The sequence below is a fragment of the Oryzias latipes genome, chromosome 1 (assembly GCF_002234675.1).
Source record: "Oryzias latipes chromosome 1, ASM223467v1".
Taxonomy (NCBI): Eukaryota; Metazoa; Chordata; class Actinopteri; order Beloniformes; family Adrianichthyidae; genus Oryzias; species Oryzias latipes.
Window position 1 is genome coordinate 25,864,490 of NC_019859.2, and position 22,371 is coordinate 25,886,860.

General features: G+C 42.0%; 1 protein-coding gene across 1 annotated transcript in view; it reads left to right on the plus strand.

Moving 5' to 3' along the window:
* The window catches only part of LOC110013491 (voltage-dependent T-type calcium channel subunit alpha-1I-like), a 435,381-nt gene that overhangs the window by 349,523 nt on the left and 63,487 nt on the right, over positions 1–22,371 (plus strand). Inside the window, exons 34-36 of the mRNA XM_023954667.1 lie at positions 4,556–4,634; positions 7,800–7,921; positions 8,335–8,787. Coding sequence (XP_023810435.1) covers positions 4,556–4,634; positions 7,800–7,921; positions 8,335–8,787 — 654 coding nt within the window. The remainder of the gene's footprint in view (positions 1–4,555; positions 4,635–7,799; positions 7,922–8,334; positions 8,788–22,371) is intronic.

Below are 22,371 nucleotides of genomic sequence, written 5' to 3' on the forward strand. Positions count from 1 at the left end.
CCTCGTTGTTTGGAGTTGTAACTGGCAGAGTATATAACTGGAAATTGTAAGCAGCACATAAGGTGATCCAAAGAATTTGATAAATGGGTCTCCTGCAGTAGAGCTATATCTGCTTTTAGACCATCCAGGTGATTTAACACTTTCAGTCTCTTTGGCTCAGAGCCAAGTCCACGCACATTCCAGCTAACGATGTTAAGACTGTTCATAGCTGCTCTGACTGAAAAGGTGTAAAGCTAAGTAGTGCTTGTGTACCAGTCCGTGTGCGCGTGCCCGCATTGAGAAGCGCTGTGCGCGTGAACGTTTTGTTTCTGTTACTTTTAAATATGTTTAAAGTCACGTCAGGAATCTTAAACTATTAAAACACACACAGCCACGGATCCAACTAGTTTGCATAGTTGCTATGGCAATACAGGCTCATTTAGCGCGAGCTAACAACATCCTGTCTTGTGAATACAAGCTAACGCGATAACACCCGCTACTTCCGGTCCGGCTTTTCCCGCCGAAACTCGCCGAAAATGAATTAAACTTCTCCAGTTTACATCAAAATTACAAATTGAACAACACTGAAAATCATCTGGGAAGTAAACCAAAGCTTAGGGCTTTCATCTGCTGGGTTTAAACCACATACTAACCTGTGAAAATATAAAACGAGTCTCAGAGCAGAAACGACACGAGCACTCTTTCATTCTCCAAATCACTTCTAACGGAAACAGGAAGTTGATCCGTCTTCAGCCACTTGGAGGCGCTGCCAGAGTGTCAAAGGTTCCGCCTACCAGACTCATAATATAGTCCCTTTTTATTTTTATTTTTTTCCACAGACTATTTTTAATAAATGCATTCAAGAATAATTATTTTAATTACTGCAAAATAATGGCTTTTAAATTTTAAATAAATACCAAATGTGGATGCACATTATTTGGGTGCACCACACTGGCCTTGGTCCACATGGTCAGCATGAGGTTTTGTTACACTGTGGTCACTTTATGGCCACAGTGTACCCATCTTCTAATGGCTACTTCCAGCAGAATAAGGTGCTATGTCATAAAGCTGAAATCATCTAAGATTGGTTTCTTGAACAGGACAATAAATTCACTGTACTCAAATGGCCTCCACAGTCACCAGAACTCAACCCAATAGAGCACTTTTGGGATTTGGTGGAATGGGAGGTTCGCATTATGTATGTGCAGCCGACAAAACTCTCTAAGGAATGTTTCCAGTACCGTTTTAAATTTATGTGTGTATTCACACATTTGGTTCACTTAAAGTAAACAAAAGTTCGTTTCCCCTGATAATCTGAAACATATTTTCAGTCTGAATACACTCAAGCAAACCCTGGTCCGGAACCAGGAACTGCTCTTGGACCCATCTTTCGAGGTGGTCTTGGTTTGTTTCCTTTTTTTTTTTTTTACTTGTCCTGTCCAACAGCTAGGTAGACAGATGAGAGCTGAGGGCCTCTTGTGTTGGACATATTTTACTTTAACAAGAGGGGTTATTAATCTTCAGACAAACCAAAGGTATGTCTGAATAAACCCCTTTTGTAATTGAGGCCAAACTTTATTAATTTCAATCACGTTTGAAAATCTTTGGTGTTGGACCGGACGGAAAAGGAAAGAGGGGAAGAAGAGAGAGGGATGTTAGAGAGGGGGGGGGTAGGAGGGTGATAATAGGAGGGGAAGGGGGGTAAGACCATGAAGCAGCATAAAGCAACAAGTTTACTGGTTGTTAATCAATATGGTAAGGTTCAAATGTAGTACAAAAAGGGCGGGGCCTATCCACACACACACTCAAATGTTATAAACACACCTGCTAGCCGCAAAAATGTCCACCTGTCGACATGTACACAAAACAGATAGTGTTCACACGCATACTTATGCCTTAAAACCAACTAGTGTGAAATATTTCAGTCATTCAATCATGCAAACTGTTAGTGCAAAGGTGAGCTAACACCTGTGCTCAGGTGAGTGTTTATATTCTGCTAAAATGGATGGTGGAACGTGACAAGAAGGAGGGAGAGTGCCCAGCCATCCCCACCCCAAGACCCCCACCGCAGCAGCAGCGGCAGCCGAAATCCCCCCAACGCCACACGGGAACCGGCAGGGAACAACCGCCGCCCGGGCGACCAAGCCCGCCACCCAGGCCAGGGCCAGCAGGACCGCCGCAAGGCCCCCAGAGCCAGAGAGCAAGGAGGCACGGAGGGAAAGAGAGCGCCGCCCCAGCCCAACCAGGAGAGCAGCCCCCCCGCCGCGCCGGGAGCGCCCAACGCAGGGCCCCACCGGAGAAGGACGCCCACAGCCCCAGACGAGCACCCACAGCCCCAGACGAGCATTTTGATTGTTTCCAATCAAAATGAGCTTCAGCTTTGCTCTGAGTTTCTTCAGTCTGAATACAAAACGGCCACCATAGCCAGACGTTATGGGATCTAAACACAGTCAGAATGTAGCAACAGATGAGCCACGGACAAATGTAAAGCAACGATTGTCAAGTTATGAAAGAAGAAAAAAATGGTCCAACTCCTTATTTGTTACAAATTTTATTTCAACCCCACTAAAACAGCATTTTACATGCATTTCTGTGTGTTGTTACACAGCACGCGCATCTGTGACATCATCCTAAAAGCTACTTTGTAGTTCTGATACACAATGCTTTTCCCTGTTTCTCCTAAATCTACATGTCATAAACACCTATTAGCGTACCTTAGACGTCTTCTTACCAGTAACCGCCCTGCAGCATGCCCCCACTGTACCAAAACAGCAGTAAAAAGTGTTGTGCCTGATCTTGATACAGGCATTTAAAATTGATCAGCAAAATATATAGTTTGAATTAACTACCACGAGAAGGTCTGCAAAGCACAGGACTTCCATTATTTCCATCTTGCTTTGCCTTGCCCTCCCAATTCCCAACCAATGAGTGAAAATATTTTGTATTCACTGGGTTTTTGTTTACTAGCTTTGGTTCGAATAAGGAAAGACCGCTTGAAGTCTGAATGCAAATTAAATGCAAGGTCCAGAGCTCTATCTGTACCAAATTCGGTGGAAGAAATGGGTTTCCCATTCTGAATTCACCCTATGCCACCAAGGATAATGGCAGTTCTGAAGGTATCAGAGGGTCCAACCTGGTACGAGCAAGGAGTACTTAATGAAGTAGCGACTGAGTGTATGTCTACTGAGTTTCATATACAATGGATGGATAAATAGAATAATGATCAATATGTTCAGGTTGGTTTGCTAACAGCTTTTATGAATTAACAGTTTAAATTTGAACAAAATGTCATTGAAGTTTAAAAACAGCCCTTGGAATCAGAACTAAAGGCATGAATTTCTCCCTAAAGTTTCTGTATTAGACTGGGTTGTCCTTTTAAACTTGTGTGTTACTTCTGTTCAATACTGGAACATAAGACATTAGTCACTGCCATTATTGTACCTCCTGAATCTCCAGCTGCCTGGGGTTGTGGGGTGTAGAAGACACGGGTCAGCTAATTCTTCTGTCTGCTAGAAAAGTAAAGGTGATAGGTGCTCGCACCTTGCTAGTCAGAATAGTTGAGTTCTGCTCCATCCTGACCTACCTATTAATGAAGACAGTTGTGCACAGTTGTACTTGTACATGCACAACTTTGCAGAAAATGGGAATACAACATTTAGTTTATGTTTAACATGTCTTTTGTGAATACGATTTGGCTTTGTTTTGAAAATGACTTTTCTTTGTCTTGAATACAAAATATCCCCTGTTAACTCTGAGTCAAAAATACATCACGGGGTCATACATATGTATCTAGTGAGGAAACATAGATCGTTATAGATTGGATTTGCATATTGAGATTTATTTATTAAACAAAAAAAACTTAACTTTTTAGAATGTTATTGATCCCACAATGGGAAAATTATCTTGTTGCCATAACTCTGGTGAAAATTGACTAAAACAGACTAATACAGCAATCTCCAGCCGCATTTTATGGGGGCCAGACGTCAACAGTTGGTCATGTAAACAATGCACCAGCGGATAGTTTTAGACCCATAAGTGTTGGAAAACAGCCTAGAAAGCAGTAGCAGACAGACCACTCTGCTTATAAAGTGTAAAAAAACATGCATGTCTGTCAAAATTGGTTGATATTTAGAGGACACCAAAACAAAAACAGCCAAGCTAATTTTGACCTAAAGCTGGCAGCTGACAGTTGCTGCAGTAAAAAAGATAAAATAGAATTAAAAAGTTAGAAGGATCAGAATGCACAACTTCTGTTTTTTATTGAAACTGCTTTCTTTCTTCTTAACTATCGCTACTGTTCTCTACCAGTTAGCCTACTTTATATCAGAGTTAGCTTTCTTGATTTTGTTATTTTCCATTTATTTTCTTAACCTTTCGGGGTCATGGTGCTGCTGGAAAAGCAGGGTACACCTGTACAGGTCCGGGGGGGGGGGGGGGGGGGGGGCGAGCGCACCTGGGCGCTGGCGGGCAGAGGGGAGAGCGGTGGCACCAGGGAAGCGTGGATATCAAACCAAAATAGTTTTCACTGTGTGTCTAACAAATTAATTTTCCAATTCCCTATATTTATGTTCACCAGGTTGGAAACTTAGGACTGCTCTTCATGCTACTATTTTTCATCTACGCTGCCCTGGGAGTGGAGCTGTTTGGAGAACTTGGTTGGTGTACATTTAATTATTTTTTCATCTATATTTGACAATATTATACAATATTGTAGATTTAAGTTATGTTGAGCTATGGTTCTGCTCTATATCCAAACCTTAAAAAGATTTTTTTATGGTTTGTCTAGAACAGGGGTCTGCAACTTGTGGCTCCAGAGCCACATGTACTTTAGCTCTTTTGCCCCAGAATTGTGGGTCTTTGGTTAAAGAAAAATAAAATGTTTTTAATTTTAAATAACTGTAAAGTAGTGCTGGACGATAAAACAATAATGATATATCATGATATAACTTTTTCTGTTGAGAAAAATTTCACTATCGCAAAAGACTTTTATTTTTAAGAGTCCAAAATGAACACTTGGCAGTTGCGGGCAATTTTTTCTCTTTGGCGAGTAAAAGTTACAGGCTTAGTCGCCACAAGGTGAGCAAACATTTGTGTAAACTCAGTTATGTTTATTAGTTCTCCTTTTGGTAAATTTCTTTTGTCCTCTCCTCCCCTACCATTTGCACACAAGGTAAACAAGCGCACGTTAGACACTCCCCACCCCCTTTGGTCACTTCATTTGTATAGCATTTAGTTTAAGCTGATGAAAAAGCAGAAAATGCTGCATGTTTTAACAGTATCCAGTCAGAACTGGAGGATAAAGCCTCTTTATTTACACCAGCAACAGACAGATTAACAAAAAGTGTTGATTTGGAGACAGCCCTGTTGTTAGATGCTAATGCTATGACGCTAAGGATGCTATTGTAACGAGCTGTTCCGTGTATCACCCATACGTAATCACGGAACAGTTTAAATTCGGACAGTATTTTCACAGAGCTGACTTTAAGAAATGGCAGATGAAGAAAAAAATATTAATTCATAAAACATGAATAAAAACTGTATTTTCTAAATAATAACAGAATTTAATCCACTGTTTTAGCAGTGTCTTTGTAGCATTCCATAGCTGGTGTTACACCAAAAACTGTGGCCTGTCAGATGTTGTTTTCCTTTTGTTCCTTGCTTATTCACAGGATGTTGACATAATCTTTTGTGAATTTTTTGTTTTTTCTGTAAAACTTTAAAACACTAGAATATATTTGTAGAATTAATGTTTTGTTAATCAAGGAGTTTACCATTCTGTTTTATTTATGTTGGCTTTTGAAACAATAGCTTTTGCTTTGATTTTCTGTTCAGTTTGTAATATGCCTTTATTAATGCCTTTTCTTATCTGAAAAAAAATTGTATCATGTTCTCTAAGTGCGTTTGTTACATTTAAAGTATGATAGCAAAATAAATATTCAAATCCATACAACCTGCTAATGATTACACATTTTTCTAATGAGCCACAGAATTGACAATTGTGCACAAATTTGACAAATATATTTATTTGTTTTATGTTGTGATATGTATGGAGTCCCAAACTGTTCATAATTGAATAAATAGATATGACCTTGTGCAAATACACAATCAACCAATAAATCTTTCATTAATATATAAAAAGATCATGAAATTGTGAAAAACCTGCACACATATTTTAAATTAGCCATCATGTTATTAGATGCATTTCATTTTGCTTTACAAACCTGTTCATTATTTTAAAACAGCATTTTAAAATATTGATTTTTAATCATGTTGACTATTATTATTATAATTCTATGGCTTTTTTCAGAACGGCAGATTTCAAAGGCAATATTTTCCAAAGCAGTTTTGTTTTTATTTCACGAGTCTGTCTGTCAATCAGTGAAAGTGGGTGAGATCTTAACGCACATCGGCTGATCCTTGGAAACTGACTGAACCAGCTTGTTTTGTTGTCAGGAGACGTGCATACATAAAACATTAACATAGTTTTTACTTGGAATGGGTATCAAACCGAAACTCTGTGCCATGTTGTTGTGCTGTGTAGCAGGCTTAGATGAGAACGTGTGAAGCACTGCAGCTGTGCACTTAATCCCTGGGGGATCCGCCAAAATGCTGTTGGCAAAGCAGGCCAAAGTTCTCCAGAACCTCACAGCAATAGATTCTAGTTCAGCGACCTGATGGATCAGAGTGATGTGTACAATGCTCTGAAAAAAAATGTTGTGGCGATGAGTGGTGAAATATGTGTTTACTTCCACGTTTGAAAAAGCTGAGCTCCAGCGCTACAGTGCAGACTGTCAATTAAATAAAGCATCTTAGCCACGTTAAAGCAATCTCCTTGATTCTGTTTTGCTGCCTTATCACACTCTATTCTTTCTGGAAAGAATTGGCTTTTTTGCCCCTTTATGTTTAAATAGTAATGAAGCTCCTGAACCGTTTAAAAGTACCGGAGAAGCTACATTAAGCAATGTTCAAAATAAACAGCACTTAGTGTCCTCAATCATACTTTTAGAACCTAGCTGGTTAAGGATAGGTTCTATTTTTTTTCTTATTCTGTAAAATATTTGTTGGAAAAATCTGACAATGTTAGCTTTAAGAACAAATACATTTTAAGTTACCAAAATAAAAGCACTATGAATTAGCTTGGGTAAAACCAACTTGTATATGAGATAAAGTCACAGTGCTTAACAATGTGATCATTAAATGAAATAAACGTTACCATTTTATTACAATAAAGGCGTATTCGTATTCAGGTAGAGTTTTTCTAAGTCATACTCTTGAAAAAAGAAAAAAAAATGTGTTCCAGTACAATTTTGCGATATGCATCTAATTGTGTGACACGTATCAGCACACGTATCATATTGCCAGACTCTTGCCGATACATGCCCTGGACCTCAGTCAAAATGCATAAACTATTTCATATTTCAAAAAAATATTCTCTTTATTTTGTCTTTATGTTATTGTTTTATTAATGCAAAAAAATAGTTAATATATATCATCATAGTAACAATAACATAAATACATATCAGTGTATTTTTTTTAAAGGGTGAAGTAAAATCTTATGACTGCTTCTGGGTTCCTAATGGCTTGTGTTCATTAAGAAATCAACCCAAACAGATTTTTAAGTATTGAAAGTTTTAGACCGCTGGCCTAGAAGAAAGATTTGTTAAAATTAATTTTGTGTAAAATCTGTATAAATGTAAAAAAAATAATCCGAACAAAAATCTAGCAAGGTTTAGTTTAGTTTTTGTCTTTGAACTGAATATGTAATGCTCACTAAAAAAGCATCTTTCTTTTTATTGCTTTTTATTCATTTCTCCCTGCAGTGTGCAATGCTGACTACCCCTGTGAGGGAATGAGTCGGCATGCCACCTTTGAAAACTTTGGAATGGCCTTCCTGACGCTCTTCCAGGTATCCACAGGAGACAACTGGAATGGCATCATGAAGGTATTTTGGTCAGGCGGAATGTTTTTCTTTTAAAAATTAATATGTGCACATACATGCATCAACCTTTTATTCTATTTTTTTTATTTACCGTAATTTCCGGACTATAAGCAGCTACTTTTTTCCTGCGCTTGCAGCCCTGCGGCTTATTCAGTGACGCGGCTAATTTATGGATTTAATTGACGGCCGCCATGAATGTACTTGCGGACTCAGAGCATGGGTTGAATACACGGCTTGTGTATGTACAAAAGAAGTTAAACATGTGAAAATGGGTGGGTGCGGCTTGTAATCGGGTGTGCTCTATAATCCGGAAATTACGGTATCTGACTGGTAGTCTTTGAATTATTCTTTAACTCCATCAGATCCTGCATTTATGTTCTTCTTAATTTCCACTTTTCTCCCACTCTTTCCATCAGGACACCCTCAGGGAGTGCCCACCCGATCGTCCTGGCAGTGACTATGACTGCCACACTGGCCTGCAGTTCATTTCTCCATTATATTTTGTGTCTTTTGTGCTCACAGCTCAGTTCGTTCTGATAAACGTAGTGGTTGCTGTGCTCATGAAGCACCTGGACGACTCCAACAAAGAGGCGCAGGAGGATGCTGAGATGGATGCAGAAATTGAACTGGAGCTGGCGCAGGGAGGACTGTGCTGCATAATGGGGGGCATTGATGCCATTGCTGGGGCCACAGGCGCTGCTACTACAGGGGGAAGTGTGGGTAACACTGTCTCTGGAGCAATCAATGCAGGGTCAGGCATGGGTATGCGTGGTGGAAAGGTGGTATCACTGCAAGATGGAGGCAGAGGAGGTGGTGTACCTCATGATGGACACATACAGCACGAATATCAGCACAACTCTCCCGCTCAGGTAAGTCCACTCTAATTTTTTTGACTTGTTCCTGCTATTACTGCACAATTTTGGTCCAGTAAAATGGTAAGTGGCCTACTGTATTTTCCACACTATAAAGCTCACTTAAAAGCCTTCATTTTAAAAAATTAATGAAATTGTGCGTAATTTGGAGAGCCTTAAATATGGATTTATCCTGGTTGTGCTTACTGATGTTGAAACAGTTTTGAGAGGTGCTTTGTCTAAATAGCAGTCTGTCTTTGTTTACGAGTTGCAAACAAGATTGGGTGTTATTGTGAATACACGAATGCTGCTGACGTGTAGAGTTGTTGGATTATGTTTTTTTACGTGTTACTAACAAGGTTGTGAGTTGGGATAGTGACAGTAAAGCTTGTTGTCAGCGGGGTTGTAAGTTTGCATAATTTCAGTAACTTTTGTTTTGGCAGTATCAGTCTGCTTTTTACATGTTGCAAACAAAGTTGGGAGTTATCGTGGCTTATGCTTTAACATGGCTAATGTGTGGTGTTAAAAAAGTTCTAGAATTACTAATAAATAATAAAGTTTGACTGATTGACGGACATCTCTGACTCTTTTGTTTCGCTTAATGCACCTTATAGTTTGAATCTTGTGCGCCCTGTAGTGTGGAAAATACAGAAGCCAAAAAAAAATGTGTTTTTTTAAACTCTCCTTGATCTGATAACTGACTTTTTTTTTTCATATTACATTACGAGTTGCAGGTAGATCAGTTTATAAGACAGGCAATTTTCTTGTTTCCACTTTGTTTCCACTAACAGAAGAGAATATTTAAATCTCTCTACAAAACAAAATTAAAATAAAAAGACATAATTCTAACAAGTAAAAATACAGGGGATTTACAGAATAACTTTACAATAATAAATTAGAAGCATTTTTTTTAAAAGAAAAAGTATTGTTTTCTATTTATTTTGGAAGATTTCTTTCTAGGAAAAGAAGCTTTAAAAATAAATGGCCTGTCACTTGTTTTGGAAAAGGCAAAAAGATCATCAGCAGATATCTTTTATGTTTTCCAAAATATTTTGTGTGCAAGTGCAAGTTTTGTTGCTTTTTAATTTGACAAGATAAATAATCCAATTAAATCAAATGTATAAATCAATCAATGATTAATCAATGATTCAAGTTTTTTTAGTGTTCCAATGTGCAACTTTATGTTAAGAACATGCATGGAGAGAGAAAACCGACCAAAGACCCTAATTAACTAAGATTATAATTAAATCCAAATTGTTATAACTTCTTTTTTAATAATATACAACCTCAAATCATTTGAGGTACAGTAGTCCATTGCTTATTGTTGGAGTTGGAGGCCCGGCACAGAAGAGATTTCATTGACAATGTCTCCAGCCTCGAATGGAGAACAGAGTAGCTGTGCTTCCATTGGTTTTAAAATTGCGCAAATTGGATTTGCAGTATTTCATTTGCGCAAATTGGATTTGCAGTATTACATTTGTCTAACGGAAACAAGCCAATTAAAACTTGCATTTATCAAAAAAAAGTAAGTGGTTTTTGAGGCGTATCAAAAATGATATATTTCGCAAAACTGCAATGGGAACACTTTCTTGAGACTAAATGAGTCAGATAGTGCAGTGGGCATCACAGGAGGTCTCAGAGAATCAGACAGCTCATCAAAAGTTTAGCTTGTAATGCGAAATTGTTGGATCAACAGCTCCTCTGTAAAATCACCAACCCCGATTTCCCAAAATTGCTTCATCTGTAGCCTCTCCCACGTTAAGCAGCGGTCTCAAACTTGATGATAGTTTGTAGGAGCCGCCTTATTATGAAAGTTTTATGTTAGTGCGGCCCGCTAGTTTGTCATGTATGGCATTTTATGGTGTTGTGTCCAAAGCTGAACGAACCTACCAATCACGGTGGTGTATATGGCTTGTGGGGGGGGCATCTGCCAGGCGTGATGTAAACAGAGAAAAATCTATCAATGAGAGAAAGATATGGCAGCGTTGCCATGGAGTGTTTTCCTCTGTGCCTGGCTGACTGCCTCGTTCAGTGGCGGTTTATGATATGGGAGAGGTGGGCGGTCGCCCAGGGCGGCACATAACAGGGGCGGCATTTTCCAAGGTGCGCACCTCCAATAGCATGCCCGCAGGAGGAGAATTTCAGCTTTTATTTTGGCATGCCCGCCACAGAAAGCACTGTGTGCTATTAAATTGACACATCTGACACTGAACATCTCACCCATGTCTTCATCCTCTCCCCCCTCCACACTTATGGTGCAAAAAATAAAAAAAAGAAGTAAACACAATAGGATGAAATAACTAGGAGTGAAACAACATAAAACTGCCACATGAAAAGGCACTTAGGCAAAAGAAAAACCCGTGCTCAACCCAATTTCGACCAGACGCAGAGCTATCACTTTTGGCAGGTGCAGAGACCGGTTGTTTCACCTGTTTTGCTTTTCCTTTGCCCCCCCTAGTGGCGGTATTGCACATTTAGGTTATTTCTTTTAAAAAAATCACAATTCACCACAGGAACAGACTAGAAGCATGCTTTTTTTTAAACATCCTTGATATAATTTTGGTAATTCTAAAAATGTATTAAAAAATATATATACAGTGGTGGACAAAATTGTTGCTCCAGCTTGGGGGTTACTGCCCCGAGTTCTCCATTTGCCATGGGTACCACTGTCACCTACACTTTTCATGCTTCCTCCATTTCTTCTCTGGGTCTATTGTATTTCTCCAGTTACTCATGTTTAAGGTTTAAGGGGTTTATTCCCATTTGCACTTACAAGTACATAGGAATTTTTCTTTTGCATCTCTCAGGTCAGGGTAAATATAGAACAAGACAAAATTTAAGAGGAGAGGAGGAGCAGAGTGACAATAAAAATTATATAAAAAAATTACAAAGTATAAAATCTAAATTTAAATATTGCAGCGTCCCAATCTTTTAGAATTGTTTCAGTTGTGGGAGTTTATTGTTCATTGCACTCAGTGTCCCAGCTGGATGGCATGTTGTGTTGTTTGATTCAGCTCAGTCTTCCTTCTCTGATGTCCTGTGCCAGCATATTGATTGCTGCTGGGAAGAAGCTTTTGTGGAAGCGTGTGGTGTGTGCGTGGATGTTTTCAGGTCTGCACTGTCTGAGGTTGTGGCCTGTGTCTACACACTTGATCAGTGTGTTGGAAGGGTAGTGATCTTCACCGCTCTCCTCCTGTTGCGTTGTCTGTAGATGGTCTCAATTGATTGAAGGTTGCAACTGATGGTTTTTCCAGCTGCGTTGATGACCCTTTGCAGCATCTTTTTCTCTTTTATGGTGGTGTTTCCAAACCAAGCGGTCAGTCCACTGGTGAGGATGCTTTCCACAAGCCCCTTGTAGGCTTGGGTGAGGGTCCTACGCTTGAGTCCAGCCTTATTCAGATGCATGATGAAGTACAGCCTCTGCTGGGCTTTCTTCACTGTAGCAACAGTGTTTCTTTCCCAGCTGAAGCTGTCTGTGATCTGCAGGCCCACGATCCGGTGGCAGTTGGTCCGCTCCACCACACTCGTGTTCATGATGAGCGGCTTATGTGGTGAAGCTTTTATTTCTGTAATCCACGATTATTTCCTTGGTATTGTCCACGTTCAGAACAAAGTCGTTGTCCTCGCTGTAAATGGTGATCTTGTGCACCAGGTCTCTGTATGCAGACTCGTCCCCTCCTCTGATGAGACCAAGGTCAGTTCTGTCATCTGCATACTTAATGATGATGTTGTTAGTGTCAGGGGAGGTGCAGACGTAGATGTATAAGGAGAACTTCTAAGATGTGGACCAGCGAGGCTGTGGAGGAGCTTCGCACGTGTCTGGACACAATGGACTGGGATTTATTTAGAGCTGCCACAGACAGTTTGTATGATTACACAGACACTGTAACCTCATACAATCAGTTTTGTGAGGACAGCATCATCCCAACAAAAACCAAGGTTACTTATAACAACGATAAACCCTGCTTCACACCCAGACTGAGACAGCTGAGAAAGGAGAAAGAAGCAGCCTACAGAGCTAAAGGCAAAGAGAGCTATAAGGGCGCTAAGTACCAGTATCTGTCATCGACGTCACCTCTGATTGGAGAGAGCTTAGGCCAATCACCAACTACAAGCCCAGAGCCCAACATGCTGCTGACGACCTACGACCTGGCTGAGAGGCTTAACATCTTTTATGCCAGGTTTGAAGTCCCACTCCCCTCATCCACCCCCCTCACTGCACAGGTTTCTTCAGTAACTTTGGAGCCACATTCTCCCCCACCACTCTCACTGAGGACAGCACGACCCCTCCAGACCACCTCTCCCCCACCACTGTTTTCTCAGTGACAGAAGAGGAGGTGCTCAAGCTTTTCTGGAAAGCAAAACCCACGGAAGGCTCCTGGCCCAGATGGCATCTCCCCTGCCACCCTGAAACACTGTGCAGGCGAACTGGCAGCTGTCTTCAGACATTTTCAACACCTCCCTGGAGTCCTGCCACGTCCCGGCCTGCTTCAAATTTGGGGATAGTCCCTATCCCCAAGAAGCCCTGCATAACTGGTCTCAATGACTACAGGCCTGTGGCACTTACGTCTGTAGTCATGAAGTCATTCGAGCGTCTGGTCCTCCCCCACCTCAAATTCTTCACCTCCCCCCTCCTGGACCCTCTGCAGTTCGCCTACAGAGCCAACAGGTCTGTTGACAACGCCATCAACCTGGCCCTACACTTCATCCTGCAGCATCTGGACTCCCCGGGAACCTATGCTAGGATCCTGTTCGTGGACTTCAGCTCGGCATTTAATACTATCCTCCCCTCTCTGCTCCAGGAAAAGCTCCACCAGCTGAACGTGCCTGACTCCACCTGCAGGTGGATCACTGACTTCCTCATAGACCGGAGGAAGTGTGTGCGGCTGGGAAAGAATGTCTCCACCACCCAATTTATCAGCACAGGATCTCCACAGGGCTGTGTACTTTCTCTTCTGCTCTTCTCCCTGTACACCAACTGCTGCACCTCCAGCCATGACTCTGTTAAACTGATCAAGTTTGCAGATGACACCACCCTCATCGGGCTCATCTCTAATGATGATGAGCCTGCCTACAGGAGGGAAGTGGACCGGCTGGTGTCGTGGTGCAGCATCAACAACCTGGAGCTGAACACCCAGAAGACAGTGGAGATGATAGTGGAATTCAGGAAAGTCACAGCTCCCTCATCCCCACTCCTCCTGACAGACTCTCCCATCACCATAGTGGACTCTGTCCGTTTCCTCGGCACCACCATCACGCAGGACCTCAAGTTGGAGCCGTCCATCAGCTCTCTGCTCAAAAAGACCCAGCAGAGGATGTACTTCCTGCGGCAGTTGAAGAGAGCCAAGCTGCCGGCCCAGATGATGGTGCAATTCTAGACGGCCATCATTGAGTCCATCCTCACCTCCTCCCTCACAGTGTGGTACGCTGGAGCCACAACCAGGGACATAAACAGACTGCAGCTTATTGTGCGCTCAGCTGAGAAGGTGATGGGCTGCAGTCTTCCATCTGTCCAGGAACTAAACATCTCCAGAACCCGGGGACGTGCAGGCCGGATAGCAGCCGACCCTTCTCACCCTGGACATGGTCTACTGGAATTACTCCCTTCAGGCAGGAGGCTAAGGTCCATCAGGACCATAACCTCAAGACACAAGAACAGTTTCTTTCCCTCTGCAGTCAGACTCATGAACACCTTTCAACTCCTCCCCCCCTTAAACTTCACTTCTATGTCCAGTCAGTCACCAGTCACCAGCCCACTACCTGCTGCTACCTTGGCACTGTTTTGCACTACTTACTCTATTTATTTATTGTTCTGACCATTGTGTCATTTTTTTTTTTTAAGTTTTGCTTACTGTTTTTTTTGGGGTTTATGTTGCACACTGGCCCCGAAGCAAATTCAAATTCTGTGAAACTTCACTGAATATGGCAATAAACATTTCTTGAATCTTGAGAAGAGCTTTGGGATGAGGCAGCACCCCTGTGGTGTTCCGGTACTGACTGTCATGTTCCTTTTTCCTGATGTTTCCATCGCTTGGCACTGTCGCATCCATCACAACAGCTTTCCTCTGTTCCAGCACTACAATGTCTGGTTGGTTCACCATTACTATACTGTCAGTTTGTATCTGGAAGTCCCACAGGATCTTTGCTCTCTCATTCTTTACCACATTCAGAGGTGTTTCCCATTTTCACCTCAGGGTTTCCAGTCCATATTCTGCACACATTTCTGGATATTATTCCAGCCACTTGATTGTGGTGCTCTATGTCTGTTTGCCCTGCCAGAATCTTGCACAGTGCAATTATATGCTGGATTGTTGGATCCAATGCAGGGGTTTGTCCTCCCATGAGAATCTGTCCTCCGAAACTGCATCCTCTGCTCTCCATTCCCTGAGACAAATTACTGGGCACAGTTGGGGGCTCAGTAATTGTTGGGGCCTTGAGCTTGATCTATTCATTAAACTTGGATAGTGGCTTCCACCCTCACTAGTCCTCGCCCTCCTTCCTTGCGGCTAGCATCCAGTCTTAGGGTGCTGGATTTGGGATGGAACCATCCATGTACAGTGAGGAGGTTTTGTGTCTTAACATCCGTGGTCTGTATCTCTTCCTTTGGCCATCTTATTATTCCTGCAGGGTATCTGATAACTGGCAGTGCATAGCTGTTTATTGCCCGGGTCTTGTTCTTGCCATTGAGCTGGCTTCTCAGGAGTGTCGATGGGCAGCAGCCTGAAAGGCTCTGTCTCCCATTGTGGGTTGCTTGGTCCTTGGTTGGTGAAGACGAAGTAAGTAAAATTTGAGCGGAGGAGTTGTGAAGTGGCGTGCGGGAAAAGGAGCTCACTAAGGTAGGCAGGGGCAGTTGGAAGGTGAGGAGACAGAGTTTGTAATGAATTTTGGAATGAATGGGTAACCAGCGAAGTGACTGAAGAATAGGAGTGATGTGGTCAAATTTGCGTCACCATGTCAGAACCCTCCCAGCCAGCAAGACCAAGTGGGCCCCATATGGTTTAAAAATGGGCAGAAAATGTGGGCCCCGAATGGGTTTGTCCGCAGTTTCCGTGGGTGGTCACAACTGTGTATGCCTGCATGGGCTTGCAGTGGGTGTTGAGTGGGTTTCAAGTAGGCCCTAAGATTAGAACTCATGTAGGGCCCAAAGTTTTGCCCATGTGGGCTGGAAGTGGGATTAAAATAGGGCCCATATGGGTCCCAACTGGGTAAAGTACCCAAGACCCATTTTGGCCCCACTTATGTGTCTATCGGTATTGCATATGGGTTTTATGTGGGACTTAAATGGGCTATAATGTGGGCTATAAGTGGGTTTGTCAGCAGTTTCCATGGTGGTCCCAACTGTGTATGCCCGCATGGGCTTGCCGTGGGTGCTGAGTTGGTGTCGGGTAGGCCCCAAGTGGGTAAGTAGCATTAGAACCATACTCATAGTTAACCGTAACTTGTAGCTCTTCTTACGTGGGCTGGAAGTATGATTGAAACAGGGCAAAGATGGGCTCCAATCAGGCAATTTAGCCATGACCCATTTTGGTCCCACTGATGCATCAATTATTATTGCATATTGGGTTTATGTGGGACCTAAATAAACCACCACGTGTGCCATAAGTGGATTTGTGGAGTGTTTCCATGGAGGTCCCACCTGTGTTTTCCTACAGTGCTATATACCAGTGAACCATTTAGGGTCCACTTTTCCATCTAGCTTTCCTAAAATCCAAATGAGAAGATTCTGTAAAATCCCAATTTCAAAACAGAATTTTCCAAATGACCTCAACAAAATGCTTTTTTAAAATGCTTCAATTTAATAAAAGAAAATATATTATCCTGATCCTGCATTATGAAAATGAGATACACGACCAGTGGCGTTTTTTTATATGGGTGAGGTGGGCGGTGGCCCAGGGTGGCACTTCATTGAGGGCGGCATTTTCCTTGCCCGCAGAGTCACACACAGTGAAATGCCAAATTCAAAGAGGAGACTTTGAGCCTTTATTTTTGACATGCTTGCAGCAGCCGGCACTTTGCGCTCTTATTTTGACACAACGTTACATCGCACCAATGTCTTCATCCTCTCCCCTCTACACTTATGGTGCAAAAAAAAAAAAGGATGAAATAACTCAGAGTGAAACAACGTAAAATAACCACATGAAAAGGAATTAGGCAGAAGAAAAACCCCTGCTCAACCCAATTACGACCAAAACAGGCAATGGGGATCATTTCCCACAATTCCTTGCTCCGACACAGCAGACCCAACGTGCACGTGACCACCGCCCTCTGCGGCAAGACACTTGCGCCCACACCTCTTTGTGGTAGTCTTTGGAACGTAACAATTGGGGGGCGCAACTCATCGGTGGCTGGGTGAATCACACTAACAGGTTATAGGGAGTCTTTTTCACTCTAACGATCAATTCTAGACCACAACTGCGCGCTCCCGTCATAGAGTCGGAGCCGCGTGTGTCAGAGGGAAGGGGAGGGGTGGTGGGCGCAGACCATTTTTTATGGATTGAGGTTTTTTGGAGGATTTCTGCTGTTGGTGTAGCAAAAAATTAGGGAAATGCCAAATATTTTTGGAGTAATCCCACTGATGAGTTCTATGATTTACTTTTTAATGTTTTATAAGACCTAAAAATAGTATTCACAATACGTTTTTCTTTTTAGATCCAATCCCTCTGATATGTTTCACAAAGACACACACAGGATGTCACACACCAAGAAATTATTGCTAAAATTGATGCAGGAGTCCAGCTCTAAAAAATGATAAAAGATAAAAGAAAATGGAACTATTTGATTTGTTATTTCTTATTATTAATATTTTCCGGTTTGTTTGTTTTCTTCTGCAGCATGTTCATATTTGTATAATTTTGACAGAATATATTTTTATGGAGAGCAAAATATTATAAGTTATTTAAGGTTTAACTTGAGTTCCTCTTTTTATTCATATTTATGTTCAAAAAGTTCAGTTTTAAATGTTTAAAAGTTTAGCTTTAGTGCGTTCAGTAAATGTTTATCTTCTTCGGCCCAAGACCTTAACCCTTGTGCAATCTTAGATGACCCAACCCCTACATTGACGTGTTCTCCCTACCATGACAAAAGTGGATAAAGGTGGAAAGATGTCTAGAAAATTCATGCATTTTTTGTGTAAAATGGCTAAATAGAAGATAGGGAAAGCAACAGGATGTTGTCAAAATTTGTATGTGTGCCGGGGGACGGGGACACTGGTGGGGTTACTCGCCCAGGGAGTAAGTTAGTGTAGAACCGCCACTGTACAAGACCACTGCAAGGTCAACAGGATTAACAAGTAACTGGACATAAGGTTTTACAGATAACACACAGGATCTAACATACTACAGTAACTTAATAAAATAGGGAACAACTTCACTTGGCACAGAACAATATCAACAACCTTAATGTGTGCCAATTATGTGATGAAAAAAATAAATAAATCCAGTGACAGATGTAAAACAAAATACCGTAAATTCCGGACTACAAAACGCACCCGATTACAAGCCGCACCCACTTAATTTCTCGTGTTTAACTAATTTTATACATACACAAGCCGCGTCGGAGTACAAGCCGCATGAATTAGGCAACATTGTCATCCTGACGGATCACGTCCTGACTCACAGAGCAAGTGTGAATTATTAGCACACAGTGGGTGGAGTCAGTCATGTCTCAGGCCCATGTATTTGAGTATATCTGCATCTGCCAAACAGTATGCACCTCTATTCTGTTCACAAGTTCCTCAGTTATGGTTTTTTTTTTATTTATTTTTTTTACTTATTGACAATCTAGGTATCATACATAAAATTACAAACAGTAACCATATAATCAACATTACATCCCTCAGTTATGATGAGGAAATTTACATCCGCGATCCCCCATTTCCCATGAGTCTTAGGGGCTAAAGGCGGGGCCAACGCCCGGCTCGCCACACTGTTGTACGTGTTTAAGAATGAGCAAGTAGCAGCAGTAGATGGAGGGGCGAACGGGAAAAGCTCTCCTTCCGCTTATGTCGCGGCAGCGTTATGGGAGTAACAGGGCTGGTTAAAAACACGCTAGTAAAATAAAGCAGCGGCGACTGAAAAGCGCGCGCCTCAGCGCGATACGCGCGCCTCCTTGCGGCGCGTTGGTCAGAAGTTTCCTTCCACAACAAACACTGTTGTTCCACGGACGCCTCGAGTAAGCCCTGGCTGCAGCCTGCAGAATGGCTCGACGCTCCCGCGCGCTCCTTGTCTCCCCTTCCTATCTACTCCGACAGCTCTGGCCAGGGCGGCTTCAAGGAGGAGCGCTTCGTCCCCGTTGCGCCGGTGAATGGAGCAAATCGTGTCTGTGCAGAGCAATCGGACTTAATACTGTACGTTTTGTGTATGAGGGGCGGATAAGTTGTTACGTGTGGGAGCCTTCAGACTGCCATCGGCCCCGCAGCTCACACGACACGCAGTCTCCAGCTCACACGGAGGCTGTGAGCGTTTCAATGCAAAACTCCGCTCAGTCCTTAATAACCGTTAAAACGATCACGTCAATTTGTGTTTCCAGTCGTGTCCCGACAAAATAAAGGCTGATGTTATTCCCACATGCGCTGTTCTCTCCGTCACGCAGCTGACCGGCTTTTCCAAACCCGCTGGTGATGGTGGATTTTTTCACGCTGCTTTTAACGATTGCTTTTAACTTGAAAGCTGCATCATACTGTAATGGCGATCACGTGCACGTTGGGTCTAATGGCACCAAAGGATTCTGGGATGCGACCGGGCATGCGTGCTTCGTTTTGTTGAACCATGACTGAAGTGTCTAAGACCTGAAGTGAGGTCCATGCTGTTTAGCTGCTTAGAGGTGTGTTGAAAAATAAATGACTTGTGTTTGGTGTTAGAGAATTCAAACCATTCACTGTGTCTGATAATATGTACACGGCGGCCGCCAATAAAATCCTTAAATTAGCCACGTCACTGAATAAGCCGCAGGGCTGTAAGCGCAGGAAAAAAGTAGCGGCTTATAGTCCGGAAATTACGGTACTCATGGCATCCTTGACAGTTCCTGAGAACCAGCTCCTTCGGCTTGTTTTTCAAGCTCTTTTTGAGTCCTTATGGCTCGGTTTCCTCCCCTGTCACGAACTCCAATAAATCATTTGGAGAGAGGATTCTCCACTTCCTTTAGTGGGACTGGTTGGGTGATAGCATTTTTCTTCACTGCCCCTAAAAAGAAATCACAAAAAACAAAGTATTCATATAAGCCTGGGTTTAAATGTATTAAATCATTTGTCAGGGATGAATATAGATTAATAAATTCATCTCTAATTACCATAAAAGACATCAAAAAGATGCAGCTAGCAGAGCTTATTCTCTCCATGACGTCCTAACAGGTTATATTGCAGAGCCAACTCATTGCACATGAGCAAGCCCATCATTCTTCTGATTAAATCGTCCAGAGAAGAGCCACCAATTTCTCCAACCACAGCAACCTTTTTAAATAGAGAAAATATCACAAGATAGAAAGATGTAGTTAAAAGTTAACAGCTTAATTAAATGGTAAATGGCGCATACTTTTATAGCGCTTTTCTACCTACAAGGCCCAAAGCGCTTTACAGTCACAGACCCATTCACCCAGTCACACACACTGGTGGCGTCTCCACTGCCAAACCCCCGCCTACCACCAGAGCCAAGGTGGGGTTCAGTGTCTTGCCCAAGGACGCATCGACTCATGGGCGTGCAAGGCGGGAATCGAACCTGCAATCTTACGATCATGGGAAGAATAAAATTTTACTTTAAGAATTAACTTACGACTGCTGACATGAAATCTATATCGGTGACTTTGTCAATTTGTCATGACTTTGTCTCGACATCTTGAGTGAAGCTACAGCTGACCTGACAAACACAAGGGACAAAATAACTAAACTCTGAAATAAGCATTATACTGTCCTCGCTGAAACGTGACGTAGCTTTCAGCTAGACAGCTATTTGAAGTTGGTTTACTTAACATTCTTGTAATCTGGAGTATAAAGTAAAACTGTAAAAAATACAGAAATAAAAGTCAAATAGCAGTCCTTAAATAACGTTAAACAAATGAATCAAGGATTTTATCCATCATAAAACACACACAATTTGTCAACTGCACAGCATTATGTTTAAATTTAAACTTATACGTCAAATTTAAAACAATGAAACTCCCTAAACCTTTGTTAAACTATTTTTAAATCCACAAAAATACATACAGGTGTTGCTTTTGTAGGGAATCAACCAAAAGTTCGGTGGGTTTTGAATGCAAAGCAGGCTAGACATCAGCTTTCAGCATCAACCGGCGTTTTCTCCTCCGCTAGCTTGCATTCCAGCACGTCCTGCTGATGTAACTTCGCCAAAATAAAAGCCTCTACACAAACATATCTGGAAACCGTGCCTGAAAGGCAGAACACTCCCCGTCTTACCTAATTAGGTCACTACTTAACTTAAACAAAACATAGCATTTCTAATCTACTGGCAAAAGAAGAACTATTTCTGAAATAGGTCTCTTAAATGTCTTTGAGGTTCCCTGTTCGGATGTCTTGAGTTACACTTCTCTGACTCTGCCATCTCTTCCAGGGAAGACAGCAGTAACCTTTGCCATTGGCCATTTGTTGCGCATATTTTGACTGTCCTTCATGAGTACAACATCCCCTTCTTTCACATTCCTCTTCGATACAGTCCATTTCCTCCGAGCTTGAAGAGTAGGAAGATACTCCTGGCGCCAGCGACGCCAGAACCCGTCTGCAAAAGCTTGCACTTGTCTCCACTGTTTGCTATGGAGATCTTTGTTTGTGACCTGTCCTTCAGGAGAGGGCACTCCTACTTTCTGTGTGAGAATCATAGCAGGGCATAACGTGGATGCATGCCAAAAAGAACAACCTAATGGCTGTGCTGTTCATGTGCAAACTATGTTGAAGGCTGCTCTTTGGGCATGTAAATTTTAACTAATCCAGCCACTTTTGGCTTTCCCTTGGACATTGTTGGTAGAAAAGCCAAATGGCTGCCCTATGGACGTTCTAGTGTTAATTAGACAACATCGATAGGCTAAAAAGAAACCAAATAAATACTTTAATTTATGTTTTTCATAATCATTTAGGCATGCTGCTGTTGGCCTCCCGTCCGGCCTTCGCAGGTTCGGATGGTTCAGGACGTCCAAAAATGAAATGTGCAGTTGGGAAACGAAAAGACACACAAGAAAGAGTCTGCATAAATTTTCAAACCTTTTGCAAAAGGGGAGACGTGGAGAAACACAACCTGTTAGGCTCTGTGGCTGTCCGCTCTCGCTGTCCGCTCTCTCTGTCCTCAAGGCAAAAAGGCGTTTTTATTATTCTGTAAGGGAAGATGAAAACATACAAAATACGTCATTAGAATGGTGTGTTTTTGTCTAGTCTGCATTGCAGGTGTCGTGGCTCCATAAAGACTCCAGTACATAAATAAATCAGAGACCAAAAGTCAAAAACAGGCCTACTGGTGACCTCGGCACATATTTTATCTGCTACTGAGGGCAGGAATCAAGCATATTTCTACAATACAATATACATGCATATATAGAATCCATTAAATGCATAATAACAAGAACATAATAAAATATATATAAACTATAATAAATGGCGTATAC